This window comes from Neopsephotus bourkii, unplaced genomic scaffold (assembly GCF_033783945.1).
Source record: "Neopsephotus bourkii isolate Nb327-2 ecotype Australia unplaced genomic scaffold, CSIRO-AGI_Nbou_v1 NB_532, whole genome shotgun sequence".
Lineage (NCBI taxonomy): Eukaryota > Metazoa > Chordata > Aves > Psittaciformes > Psittacidae > Neopsephotus > Neopsephotus bourkii.
The window spans coordinates 1,361,195-1,375,641 of record NW_026901033.1 but is presented as its reverse complement, the minus strand read 5'-3'; the positions used below and the strand labels follow the sequence as shown (position 1 = coordinate 1,375,641).

General features: G+C 44.7%; 1 protein-coding gene across 17 annotated transcripts in view; it reads right to left on the bottom strand.

Annotated features, from left to right (window-relative positions):
• The window catches only part of BBX (BBX high mobility group box domain containing), a 136,398-nt gene that overhangs the window by 5,353 nt on the left and 116,598 nt on the right, over positions 1 to 14,447 (bottom strand). For 15 of the 17 annotated variants that reach the window (XM_061350583.1, XM_061350582.1, XM_061350569.1 and 12 more), the window contains 3 exons: positions 10,424 to 10,510; positions 3,084 to 3,281; positions 2,201 to 2,393 (listed from right to left, as the gene is read on the bottom strand). In XM_061350583.1, coding sequence (XP_061206567.1) covers positions 2,201 to 2,393; positions 3,084 to 3,281; positions 10,424 to 10,510 — 478 coding nt within the window. The remainder of the gene's footprint in view (positions 1 to 2,200; positions 2,394 to 3,083; positions 3,282 to 10,423; positions 10,511 to 14,447) is intronic. The other 2 variants (XM_061350570.1, XM_061350571.1) reach the window with 1 other exon arrangement.

Here is a 14,447-nt window from a genome sequence, read left to right as displayed (position 1 = left end):
AAATCCAACATCAGTCGTTGCAGCAGATGGACTTGGGAGAGTTCCTTTGCAGCCTGCCTCTTAAAATACACACACAAAGCACGTCACTGCCTGTTACCTAACCTCACAAGTCAGGTCCTATTTCTGTTATAGGAGGTGTCATCAGCAGCAATAAAAATCTGGGGTCCATTTCTTGTTTACACAAAGGCCACTCTACCTGACTCTGGTACAAACAGGACCCCAGCAGAAACGGAGGTACCAATGTGCTTTGCAAAGCCGGAGTGCTGTCAAGTGGCCTTGGCATAAAACACAGCTCAGGCTCCCAGTGCTTAACGGGGGCATGCTCAAGGTAAACAAAACTAAACAGAAGCCTTCGAATGAAAACCATGCTGCCACTTCCAGACAAGATCCCATTACAGTTATAAAGGAGTTTGGCTTCCACGGCTCAAGACTGTGAAATTCCTAAGAGTTAAAATCAGACACTGAAGAAATAACAGCAAGCAAACCTCTAAACCCCTAACCATCAAGTTAACCTCTAATGCCAACATTCTCATTTCCAGCTATTTGCAAATAAAGAAGCGAGCTGCAAAAGACAGCAAACAGTCAACAGAATAGAAAACAGAGAAGCATCCAGCCCATCAGAGTCAGGTTTCTGTTTTCCCTTCCATTTGCCAAGTCTGCAAGAGACATGGCTAAGTTACTACTGGAAAGAGTCCTCTGCCGTTGTCATCCAGGGTGATGACAAGCTGGAGTTTGCAAACAGTTGCTGGGCATCTGCCCCTTTGATGTTTTCAGGCCTCATGGAAGGTGCTACCTTACTCTAGCTGCATGAGGAGATGACAAAAGGTGGGGGTAAGAAACAAAGACCCAACAGAAGGCTATGTAAAACACTGGCTGGCTTCAACAGGAATGAGAGGAGGATAAGAGCTCCTAAAGGAACACAGAGGGAAAAACCACAGCGAGGCGAATCCTGCTGCTCTTGTGCAACTCTGGTTAGCGTTAATGGAAATGAATGAAACCACAAGGATGTGAGTAAGAGCAGAGCTTGGCACAGCACATCCCCAAGTCCCCCTTTGTCACTTCTGACCACAGAAAATGACAAACGAGTTCAGACTTTGGCTGCCTTGGTAGAAGACACTTGGTTTGCAATGCTAGGAGGAAAGGCCAGGCTGACTGCAGTGTGTGAAAACACTTCTCACCCAAACCAGTGCTACTCAAGCAAGACAACAGCCTCTGCAGAGAACAGCTTGCAGGCTGGGTTCAGATGACTTTGCTTCTTGTAGAGCCCCGGACCTAAAAAACCTTTCAGTGTTTGATGTGCAGCCTGGACACACAGGAATGAGCAGGGCACTGGGGCCACAGTAAACAGGTTTCATCAGTTGCTGCCTTGTGGAGTTTTATAGGCAGCAGCAATCTGCCAAATGCCATTTGCAGAGGCTGTGGCAGTTTCAAACTGGCCCAGCACTTCCTCACTGACTTTCCACTGAAGGAAAGGATGGGGTTTCATCTCCAGTAAGCTGCAGCATAAAAGAACAACGTTGGATAATTAAGAGCCAAGGAGGACTTGCTGTCATTGGTTTCTCTCCATCACAGGCCTACCATGCAGGATCTGATCCAACAGCCCTAAGTAACCTGCACATTCTCCACCTTATCTGTGTGGATGGTCTACTCAAGTAACTGAGAGGACCAACCCAAGCTAATGTGGCTTTCCACCACCCAATGCTGTTCTGCCCTGTGCCATTCTGCAGATGCTTTGTTTCCTACCCAGCAAAGCACAAGAGCAAAAAGAACAAGTTAGCTACCTTCAATATAAAAACTGCAGCTAAAGTGTGTGGAATTCTCTCTATGGTCTCAGGCCACTAAAAACTACAAATCAGCATGCAACAGGTATTTAAATTTGCTATTATCTGACAAATGGCATCTGATAATTAGAAACACTCAATCATTAGGGTCCCAAGGAACATATGAAGCTGTTTATGCACAAAAATTAGCAGGTAAGCTTACCAGGGTGCACCATTTTACTGAGCACTGAAATAGATTACATTGTCATTTAGGTGAAGACTGAACATTACTAAGCACATGGTGTAAAACAGACATTCAAAGCAAGCTGTGGCAGAGGAAACACAGGCCAAATTCAACAGTCTGCAATTCACGTGTTTTCGGAACAAGCTGGCAGCCACACACTACTCACTTAAACAACAAGGGGAAAAGAAAACCATACCTGTGTACATTTTCCATGGCTGCTACTTCTGCCAGAGCAGCTAAGCTAAAAAACGCAGACACTGCTGGCATATCTGATGTAATACTATGATTTTCTTCTGTGTCTGCATTTCTGGAGCATTCGCTGTTGCAATCTGTTTCTGCACTTTGTGTTTTCTGAAGAGTATTTTGTGGCAGCTCTTTCAGCTTCTCCTCTGCAATAGAAGAAAGCTAAGCTTGCAAATCCAACCCTTATATTCACAGCAGCCCCATCGATACATGACTAGTCTGGTGTTAACAGCATCTTTACTTTCAGTACTTTGATTTTACAAGTGTAATCTGATTCATGCGGCAGTGCTTTCTGACCCAAGCTATTGGCAGCAGCACGGTACTAAGGTTTATAAAGAAGTTTACTGATTTTGCATTCAACTGAGTTTGATCATTTAGGTCAGGCCAGAGAGCTTTTTTGTACGTTTTAGATACACAAGTCCTGACAGATTATCTTAACTGCAGAGTGCTCCTGCAAGGACTGTGTTATTGACTGTCATATTATGGAGTTTCATTCATTGCATCCTATAACTAGGTGCAGTGTAATTGCTTTGCTGGACTGGAAACGTATGATGAAAGGTAACCGTTTTCCATTTCCCATTTTCATTTCCACTGTATCAGCTCTCAGCTCTTGAAGAAAAATACTCAGAAAGAGGAGACAGAACTGGGCATTCAAACAGAACAATCTGGCAATCATGGGCTGATTTCTCAATTGATCGATGCTTGTATTGTAAAGAAGGACCTTTCTAAGCAGGTATGAAAACTAACTGAAAAACACTCCCCTGATACATTGCTTGTGTTCCCAAACCCTCTCCAACCATTCAGTTTGAACAAAATTTAAGCTCCAGTTTCCTTACCCAGTGTCCCTGCTGCTGCTGACACTTGACCATCTGCTGTTCGGACAAGATGTGTGATCTTAGTTTTCCTTGCTTTCCTTTTCTGGCTGCCAACTAAAGGCTCATGCATCATTGCTGGCTCTGGAGTGTTTAGGGCAGATATAGATATTTTATTCTTCCAGGCAGACTCACTGGAAATTCTGTCTTCTGAAAGTATGGCTGAAAGAGGACAAAACCGCAGTGTTACACATAGAATAATTCAGCTACTAGTTGTGCTCATTTACCATTTTGCACCTATCAGCATAAAGCCTTCCCTCGCATGTACTCAGAGCATAACCCACGGCATGATACGATCCAAATGGTGCAGATGTTTGCTCTTAGAAGCTACCCCAGAAGGTTCAAGCTTCTCCTATCTGCAAAGAAAACTGTGAGATGGGCAGCAGCGCTTCAGTGGGAGCAGGGGATCAGTCTGTATAAAACACTCTACAACAGAAGATGCCAGCGAGTAGTTAGGAGACAAAATGTATTTAAGGAACAATAACGCTCGTCACATAAGCTTATTTGAGCTCACAGACACACACACAAGCAGGATTCAGGAATTCCTGACTAACCTGCTCTTCCCTCTGTAGTCACTCTACATTGCCTCCTCTACGCAGAGGGAAATACTGCCTTTTACAGAACAGCAAACCTTAAAAAGCTCCCAGAAGGCCCCAAAAACACGAGTTGGATCCCAGCTGAGGGCAAGAATGCTACAAAAAAGAAGGGAAGCCAACACTGCAATGGAAACACTGCCTACATGAAGTCAGAGAACGAGGAAGGAACAGTCTGAATCTGTCTCGGCGCTACCAGCGTTGGCGTTTTTAAGTAGCCTTCTGCCCTGAACTGGAACACGATCACAAACTGTCACCTGACCAAACAGTCACTTTAATCTTGTTCATGACGAAATCGGTCAGACAGTCATCGCAAATCCCATTTAAGCTTTCAGAGCCTGAGATCAGTGCACAGTCATCAATCGCTTGCGATTTCCACTGATTTAAGGAGCTGTACTGCTCCATAGCACAGGGTACCACTAGTCCATAAATGCAACTTTTTCCTCCTGTAATAGGAGTATTATAAGGCCTACCCCATCTGTGATCACCATAAACCAGGATTAGGAAAAAACTATAGCAAATGGAATGCCCAAGTAATTTCTTACAGATGCCTGTCTAACCTGTTGTGAAACTGGAAGCACTCATGGCATCTGCACCAAGTCCTTGTGCTTTTTCCCAGGGCACTGCCATCCTGAATGCTTACATATTCTTTCCTAATGCCTGCACCTCATCTTCCCTGCTGCATTTTCAACTCCTCATTTTCTTTACCACCCGTCACCACCTCTTTGCAGCAGTTCTTTATCTATTTCACAGCTGTCACTGTGCCTGCAGTTAGCTTTCTCTTCCCCACGACGTCTTCCAATTGTCCTTCCTGTTTTAAAGACGTGTTTAAGACCTGTTTGTTCCCATTCTGGGTGGCAGGACCAGCAAAAATCACATGCACAAAACTCCATCCTGAGTGCAGTCAGCTGCCCTTTCCGAAAGGCTGAACACTGAACAAGACCAACCTCCTACACTGCGACTCAGGGACACCCAACCCTGCAAGCTGTGCACAACAGGCAAGCAGTCTGCAGGGACTCTGCCCTCTTTCATTTTCGTGTGTATTTTACTGCTTATTTGTTGTTTGTTTTGTAGATTTAACGAGCTTCCTATTCAAAGATAAGGCTAATACAACCTCTGGGTTTTTGCTAGCTTCTTTGTTAACTGTGTGAAGATGTGGACTGGATGAAGCAAATAGCTGTAACACACTTGATCTTAGCTGTGACCCGTTGCTATTTGAAGTAGGAAGGGACCTTTTAATGTTTTCTGGCATAGGAATACAATCAGGGCTAGGACATATGTGTAAGAAGATTTGGAAGTGTTCCAGACCTCAATTCATTTAAGTTCTTACTTCACCTTTGTATCTTCTCCTGTAAACGGTTTTGAACTTGTGCATGCTCTTTATTTTGGAGTGAAAAGAAAGAAGCACTCAGCTTAAATTAGCTTTTCTCAGACTTCAGCTGTAGCTGCAAACCTTTCCAGAGCACAGCTATGCTGTAAACCTTGCTTCATGTAAAGAGAGGAGGAGAAATCACAAGAACAGATCTGCCCTTTAACAGGCCAATTAAGCAGAAGCACCGATGACTGCAAATGTGACTTTCACATAACTCAACTGGGTTAATAGTGAGATGTTCAGATAAGCTTATTGCATTGACTGAGACCAAAATCTTAATTGGAATGTATAATTAAATGGACTGCTTTCTCTATAGATTTCTTATTTGGGAATTCGTTAAGTGTTGATTATGTGTTAATGCAATAGTGCGGTTGTAGTGCAACACTATTCGTTAATTCTGATTTGGGGATCTGCTCTAATTAGTGCTTTGACAGTGCTGCTTAATTTGGGTTTGATTGAGTTTATAATGGCTTTAATCTTAGCAATACAACTCACTCTTTTTTCACACTTATAAAAAAAATTATTAAGACATAATTGGAATCAACATACAAGAAGAAGAAACCTGATTTGGTATGGTTTTAATCAGATGTGCTGCATAGTATAAGCCATGTCACATCACTAGAAATTAACTTGATTGGTCAATGCAACACATACTTCCCTTTGACGTGTGCTTTCTTTCTCTTACTGTATGCCTCCAAAAGCTCAAGAAATGAAAGAGGAGAAAAAAAAACCCTTGAAAGGTAAAGTAAAAAGAGGCCATTGTTATTGAAGGCATAAGGTGGCATATACCATGTCAGTGTGTCTGACTAACAGCAGAAGGTGGCTGACAAACCCAGGATGCAGCAAGCATATTCCCTCTCCATGTTATAATCTTTTTCAATCCTTGAGATGAGACTCGAGGCTGTTTTTCTTCTCCTCTCGCTCTAAAGTAAGCTCTTTATCACTTCACCATCATGCTGCTGCCATACAGTAGTGAAAGAAGGATTAAAGATGAACAATGGATGATTCTGTTTCTTTCTGGGGAGGTGGGTGTTGAAGGGAAGGGCTTCTTTTTCCTTCTCAAGCAGTCTTAGTGCACGTTGGGATAAGAAACCACTTAATTGACTTCTTCGTAGATCATTATTCAAGCAGACACAAAACCTGCCTTGGAGGAAATCACACAAAGGCTTCCCTCACTTGACCCTCTGCACTGAACTCCAGAGGAGAAACTAGTCCATGCTCCAACAGCCATTTAAGCTAAGCTAGGTGCTAACAGGGGTCCTCCTGCACCTCCTTCAAGAGGAAAAGCACCCCACTGCTACAAAAAGGATATCCATATGGATGCTCCATACCAGGACTTGGTTTTGCTGTGCAGAAAGGACAGTACTAATCAAGTTTAATTCCCTGCATTTTAATTCAGTCATTTCTTTAATCCATTTCACATCCCTTCTGCTTCCACACAGCCCTGTGCTCAAGAGCTGCTCCCTGGAGACCTCAGCTCCTTTTCAGGGGAATGCTGTCTAGGAAGGAAATGAGGTTCCGCAGCTACTGTGCAGTCCTGCAAACAGGTATTTATGTGGTTAGCCTGCCACATGACAGTAGCACATGCAGAACCACAGGGCTATTTTTGCAAGCAGAGCTGAGCACATGATACAAAGATGTGGGCCTTTTGGCATGATTACACCACAGTGACAAAAGCATCCGCAATTCCATACCAGATGGTTTCCTGAGCTAGATTTGTTAAAAGTCAGCATGGACAGTTTACCCTATTCTGCAGGCATGTAGGGTACATGTAGTCCTATTGACCCCCATATTTGTGATCAAGATGAATGAAGACAATTGGACAAACTCAGCATACACAGGCTTTTCAGACTGAACCCCAGCAAGACACAGGCAGATTTAAAAGTGTTTCTTTAATGATTCATTACTGGAGCCAACTGCAGATGTTTAATCCCATTTAATGGAGAACGAATGCTCTGTGGGTCTAAGCACACTGGTATCAAGAAGAAAAGGTGGGCTGTAATGCTTTAATGGCCTTCATGAAGTTATAAAGGGGAAGCCTAGCAAGGCAGAGCAAGCCTTCAAGCCACCGGTGCCTGGGGAACCACTTCACTAGGGAAGTGATGCCAAGCACACTGACCTATATCCCGGTGGGAACTCCAGCTCTTCTGACAACAAGAGGTTGCTCAGTACCACTCGTGGGGTCAGGCAGCACACAGAGCTGCAGCCAGGGCTGGGGACTAAACAAGCAGAGAGGCACCAGCTGGCAGTGCAGCAGATGGTTAAGCCAGGTGTACGGAACGGCTGCCTGCATGGAAAGCTCTGCTGCATGAGCCTGTGCTGACCAAGCCCTCTTCCAGCCTGGAGGGTTGCCAAAGGCACAGTGGCACAGAGCTGCTGGATCCCTCTGGGCTCCTAGCTCCGCACAATAGGGCTTTCTCAGCAGGAGAAGAACAGAAGCATAAACAAAAAGGTCATTCTGCTGCTTTTCTGCACCTTCTGTTCTTCCTCAAACATACGTGCTAAGGCTGCATGGATCGATGTGCATGTGGGAGAGCTGATGCAGGATGAGGAGCAGGCAGTTAGCTCTACCAGCCACAGGAGATGGGATGGGGGTCCTTCACACATCAGCTAGGGTTGAGACTGGTGTATACATTCAGCTCCTCTTCTCCCCTTCTGGTGCAAAGGCCAGCAGTTGTGACATACCCCTTGGTATTTAATGTATTGCTTCCCACCAGAAAGCCTTGACAGTGTGGCAGAAAATACATCTCTCAGCTAAGTGGCATTCAACCTCCCCAAAGAGGGACAGGTCCAGCTGTGATCCTGTCAGCCTTCCTAAGGCAGTGACACCCTCTCTTTAACGTATTCAGTTGCATTATTGTGTGCTCTCTGCTAGGAGCAGGGAATGTGGCACATCCGTTGGTATTTTCCTTGGGCTGTATCTGTGTCTATAAACACCTACGAACTCATAACATGGTGACTTGTACTGGCCATCCTGGGTACAATGTGGTCACATGGAGTCAAATTCACTCAGATACCCAAAACCAGAGACAGACCCAGACAACACGATCCAATCACATCGAAAGCTGCCTTTACTGCACTTTTCATCATTCAAAACACACAGGCACACATACTTCAAGACGACAAAACACGACTCCAGCATGACCTCTGCTGACAGCAACCTTTCCAAGTACCTCCAGTTATAAGGCAATTCAACAAGCTCTCTCCTTCATCAAAATTAACTCCATAAAAACCAAACCCACACACTACAGACTTGTGACTCACCATGGAAGGGAGCTGGCATTTTCATTTAGTATTTGATTCACTAAACCCCTGTGTATTTGAACTGAAATGAAGATGCTGGGATTCCCAGCTTGAACACTGCAGAATACAGGACAGCAGAGTCAAATTGTTCAGGGCCCTGCTGCCTAGGAACTCATGCAAGGATGAAGTTACACAGGCAGCACATGATGGAGAGGCTGTAACACCATCATACCCACACTGCGCTTTGCTGATCAATACTTTGCTTTTAGTGTCACTTCAGAGCAGGCAAGACCCCAGATTCTTTCCCTTCCATATCTCAGAGGAAATGCAGTTCCCCAACAATACGTATCTATATATCTATACCTATATATATATATCATCCATTGTTTTTCCTTTGAGGATTTCTATGTGGGCTGTGTTATGGGAAGTTCCTCATGTCTGTGCCTCAGTCTTTAGGAGGAACCTGGCAAACTGGCCCTATTCCAGCAAACACAGGCACATCTTTAATGTCTGGACATGATGACATTATTCACATGCTTAACTTCCACGGACATGCCTCTGTGTTGTGCTGGAATGAGGCCAGGGCACTCGACACTTGCCAGACTTGAATCTTTGATCACCAGGCACACTTCACTTGCTATCAAAACATGCTGGTTTCTTTTAACCCAGTGGCATTTTGTTTGGCCACATTTTGTATGTGCACAGTTGAAGTATTTGTATGTTTTACTCTATCATGCATTAAACATTTTCTGATCCTTTTCCCACCCATTTTTTCTTACTGATTTGCCTATATGATCTATTATAATTCAGGAACAAAAAAATACGAATGGCACCCAAGAAAAGCTATGTTAATGTATGATGCCTTTTTCACATCAGCATGGAAACGAGACTATTACTTCTCATAAGTGACTCCCATAACATGTTTGTTGTACACATACAACCAAACAGAGCAAGGGATTTCAAAGTATTTGCATCACTGAATGCAGCAGAGCTGGCAGAGCCTGTGGGGGGAAACAGTGCAAGTGCACCACAGAGGACAGAAAACACAGCATTGGGAAAGGAGAGGAACAACATGGGCAAGCCTTATGGAAAGGCATTAAGCACAAAGGTGGCTGGGGGAGCTGGAGATGGGGATAATGATTTCATTATCTTAGAGATACCTATGGATGGGTGGGGAGAAAGAAAAAAGGGAAGGAATTCATGGAGCAGAAGAACCAGAGCAGCTCTTCCACACCACAGGGACAATGTGGGAGAGAACTCCACTGGGGAAGGGCTAAGGAACAGCCTGGGCATGATTTGGGTAGTGTGGCCACCATAAGATTAAAAACCCAGGAAAGGGCCCAGGGAAGCAGGCTCAGCTGCAATCCTGTCCACACTGTACACTTGGAAATGCCCTTCAGAGCTGGGAGTGTACAGGTATGCAGGACTATGATACTCTAGTACGGAAAAGACTTTGGAGAGATACCAGCAGGATAGTGGGCAGAGCAACCCAAGGACATATAAACCTGCTAAAGTTATCTTCTATCTGTTATCTTACACAGAAAGCTGGTTAAGACTTCTTCAATAAAAACTTCCAGGTTTAGGTTCATATTTCTGAGGTCTGGTGCAGAAACAAGCTCTTACATTCTGACCAGCTGCAGTCTGCAAGGTTCTAGACAGCAGGAGATCACAGAGAAAGGAAACAGGGACATAGATAAATACTCTGGCAAAGGCATAACTAATATGGTCTCTGATACAGAAGGGATGGGGACAAGAGCACCCAAGGGACTAAAGAACTATAAAGTGTGGGAGATAAAGAGTTGAGGGCCAACTGTAGAATTGCCCTTGCTTTGTCAGCTCTGCTGCATGGCACCTGGGGCACGGAAACTGTAACCTGGGGAGATGCCAAGTAAAACCTGAACAGCATCATACTGGGATAACGCAGTATGAGCAACTGGAGCCAGGTGGTAAAGGAGTCAAAGCACGCAGGGAAATAAGGGACCAAAGCAATTGAAAACTAAAGAGGGCTGAGTAGCCTCTCTGTCTGGAAGCATCTCCCCGAGACTCAATTGAGAGAAAAGGTGGCCCAAAACCTTATCTAAGTAGCGCACCAGTACCTGTGTCCGGAACATTAAGCTTCCTTCTGAGCTTACATTTGGTGACAATTTTGTAGAAAAAGTTCTTTTTCTTAGACTGGCACGAACCTACAGACAACATTAATAACACTTTTAATTAGCTGCGTTAAAAAGAGTACAACAGTCACAGTAAGGATTATACAACCTCCCCTTCCGCTATGTAAGATGCCACTTTGTGGGGAAGCACAGAACCTGAGCCGTTTCCAGTCTGGAGGCTTTCAGCAAGGCTGTATTCAACCCATGAGCTCCCAGTGCTTGAGTGCACAGAAAGCATTTTGGAGAATGATGACCTTAGGAAAGCATAACCATACAGTATAACAAGAGGTTTGAGACATGCACTGGGTTTGGCTGGAATGGAGTAAACTTTCCTCATAGCAGCCTGGATGGTGCTGTGTTTCAGACCAGTGACTAAACCAGTGTTGGTAACACACCAATGTTTCAGTGACTGCCACACTGCGTCTGCAGAGCATCAAGCATTCCATCCCAGCGACAAGGCTGAGAGTGTGCAAGAGGCTGGGAAGGGACATAGTTGGGACAGCTGACCCACACTGACCAAGAGGTGGTTCATACCATATAACGTCATGCTCAGCAACAGAACTGGGGAGAGTTTACTCCAAAGCAGTCATAACTGTGCATCAGTTTGTTGGTGGTGCATCACTTGTTCCCCCTGCTCCTCCCTGCACTTATGAAACTCTCTTTACCTTGACCCATGAGGGTTTTTTTTTCTTGCTTTGGCCTTCCAATTCTCTCCCCCATCCCACTGTGGGAAGGTGAGCAAATGACACCATGGGGACTTACCTCTCAGCCAGGACCAACCCACCACAGGATGCAAGAGTTACCTTTGCCTTTCTGGTGACTAGAAATGAGTTTAGACTAAGGGCAGAAGTAAAAGCTGCCAGGAGAGGAAGTTGAGATTATGCCCAGCTCATGGTATCACTCCTACTTTGATAGCAGAGTCTTTACTAGCAGTAGTTAGAAGCCATCTTACATGACATCAGACCACAAAGCAGACATCATCAAGAAGCTATCATTTGTCTCCCTAATGGGATAAACAGCGATAAAACAGCAACACAGACCAAAGATGTAACAGATGCATAATCACTACATTGCAAAGCCATTTTTATGGAGTTACTCTTCAAAAACCACACTTCAAAACCTTATTTCCAAAGACAGAGCAGGCAAGCAGGCCTTCAGGCTAGCTTGGAACAGACCAGCCCAAACCAGAAACAAGATGCACTGCAGGTGAGCAGACAGGGTGTCCTTCCCATCTGCAGCTGACTTGGAACAGGATTCTTACCCACCACAAACACCAGCCTCCTCCACTGCTCATCCTTAAGAGGAACTGGACACGCACACACTGTACTACCAAGACACAACTGCAACCATGTAGTAACACGCGATCAAGGTTAAGCCTACACCGTGCATCCGCAGTCTGCATCACTGACAACAAACCAAGTCAAATCCAAGAGGACACCATCTTAGGCACCATCAGCTTGAATCTGAATAGCTTTACTAGAACTTGCACAGAGAGTATCACATAGCTCAACAGAAGAGGCTATATTCACTCACACCAATACAAGGGTCATTCTGCACACTTTACAATAGCTTCCTGAGTACGGCAGAGCTGGATAAGCAGCCTAGTGCCAGTGAAATGAAAATGCAAAACAAGGAATGAAACAGCTCAGGGAGGTTGATGGAAATCCTAAGGGAAAAAATGCCTGAGCTTTCCTGAAGACTAAGGTCAAACACTTCACTAACATCAGAGACAAGTCTTCCCACACATGTGTCTGCGTGTGGACCTGTTAACTAGATGATTCTTATGCCATGTATTTAACTAGCAAACTAGTGACTTTTGCAGGTGCCTGGAATAAGCAATGTGTTACACAGCATCACAGAATTCTCCATTTCTACAGCTCAACCTGCGCCCCATAGACCATTTCAATCAGTATCACAGACTGTCAGCCAGTGTCAGCAACTCTAAGCAGAATAACAGATGAAAAACTCACATAGAGATGACAAGTATCATCATAAAGAAGGGAACACGTATCTTTCATCTCCTGAATACCATCCAGGGCATCTCAGTCATAAGCTTCTATGTGTGGCATGCAGGGTCTCCTACATGTCACAGGTGTAGTAGGGTCTCCTACTCCGAGGCACACACCAATTACATGCAGAATTTTGTTCCCAAATGGAAAATCCAAGGACATTGACTTTGCTAGGGCCAAAAGTGAAACAGCCTTCATTTCAATTCCCTTCTCTTTTAGCTGTTATCCCTGTGAGACAATGTCCATTCACATTTGAACACCCTCTGGCCATGAATGCAGTGGAGAAGATGGGCTAAGAGCTTAAATAGGTCACCATGTCATAGTGGGGCCTGAGAATGTAACGTCTGACTCCATGAGGAATTCCATCCACGCTCCCTGCCTGAACTAGTTAGAATAAACTAGAGCACAGGCTCACTGTCCTCTGTGAAAAGCCAGATTACAATCCCTCTCACACTTACACGTACAAGTTGTCTAGTAATTACTGATCCAGAGAAAATCAGTGCCTGAAACACCTAACTAACCCAAAAGGCTTGGTATTAGGCAGTGGACCTGCATGTGATTTCCTGTTCAAAAGCTGAGAAAAACTGTTAATGTTAGTTCACTTGCTATTGCTATAGAGCCACCTGCAAGTGCAAAGTTAAATCCTTTCCTCCCCATCATTCTCTACTGGAAGTGTTCTGTGGCTCTTCCTTTCCCTGCCACTTCAGCAGTTGCCACAGGATTTAACCACCTGCTAATTCCTGGCTTGTCCATTGTACTCACTGAGGGCAGTAGGGATTGCCTCCTGGGAATAGCTTGCTACAGCCAAAGGCAGCTGCTTGGGGAAGTAGCGGGCAAGAAAATGAACCCCCCATACATAATGGAACCATAACTACGTTTCCGCCGCGTTCCTGGGCACATGTCCCCTGTGCTCTCACAACGTTCCCTATGTGCAAGGGTCAGATCAAACAGAGAACACTTCAACATGATTGTAAGACAAGCAGGACAAGCAGATTTGTGCATTTCTGCAGCTTCCAGGAGGAACAGGCTGTATTTTTAGGTTATGATCTCTGGAACACTGCAGATCTCCAGGCATCTGAATGCTCTGAACCAAGCCAAGAAAAAAACCCCAAGCTAAAGACCGAGAGGAATGCCATAAAGAAGCATCCGTTTTAAGCTGATGCTTTCCTAGTCCTAGAGGCCACAGACAAAAAAAGAACTCCAGACATTCCCTCTCCCAAGTAAAAGCACTCTGCATTCCTATCCTTGCCTTCCCAAAATGAAAGCTTTAGGGAAGTGCATAAGTGAGCATTTCTTCACAGCACAAGGCAGAAATAATGACTATGCCTGTTGCTCATTTTTGCATACAAAACTGCATTAGTGACTCACTGCAGACTGATGACTTGTGTGTGGTGGGATGTTCTGGCACATATGCCATTGGAAAGAAGGGGGGGAATAAAAGGAACCAGCCACAGCTCCAGCAAATGTCGGAGCAAGCCATCTGCACAAATCCAGGATAGCTGCATTCTGCAGCCATTTCGTGACATTATGATTGTAAATGCATGCTCCCAGCTCAAAATGCTTGAGGTAGGATTTGCCAAAGCACTGTGGCTTGTTCAATCCTGCTCCCATGGAAGGAAGGCCCCATTATTTCCAGTGGGAGCAGAATCTGCACAATTTGGAAAGCTCTGGGGAAAAAAAAACCTTGTCTCTCATTTAAGAAAGCTCAAGTTTTCCCTTATACATGTGGATGTGAAACAACTTTCTTGCTATAGGGTTCTTCAGGTGGTTTTACATCAAAAGAACAGCTGAAGGGAGGACTGGATGTAAATGCAATGGCAGGAGTCAGTGGGCACTGATTTCATGACAACCTTGGCTGTTTGGGTCAGTTCAGGCCTCCTGTACACACAGGTTAATGGCATTTGACAGAAAATCAATCTGGCACCATTCATTCCCAAATAAATCATATTAAGGCAAACAGC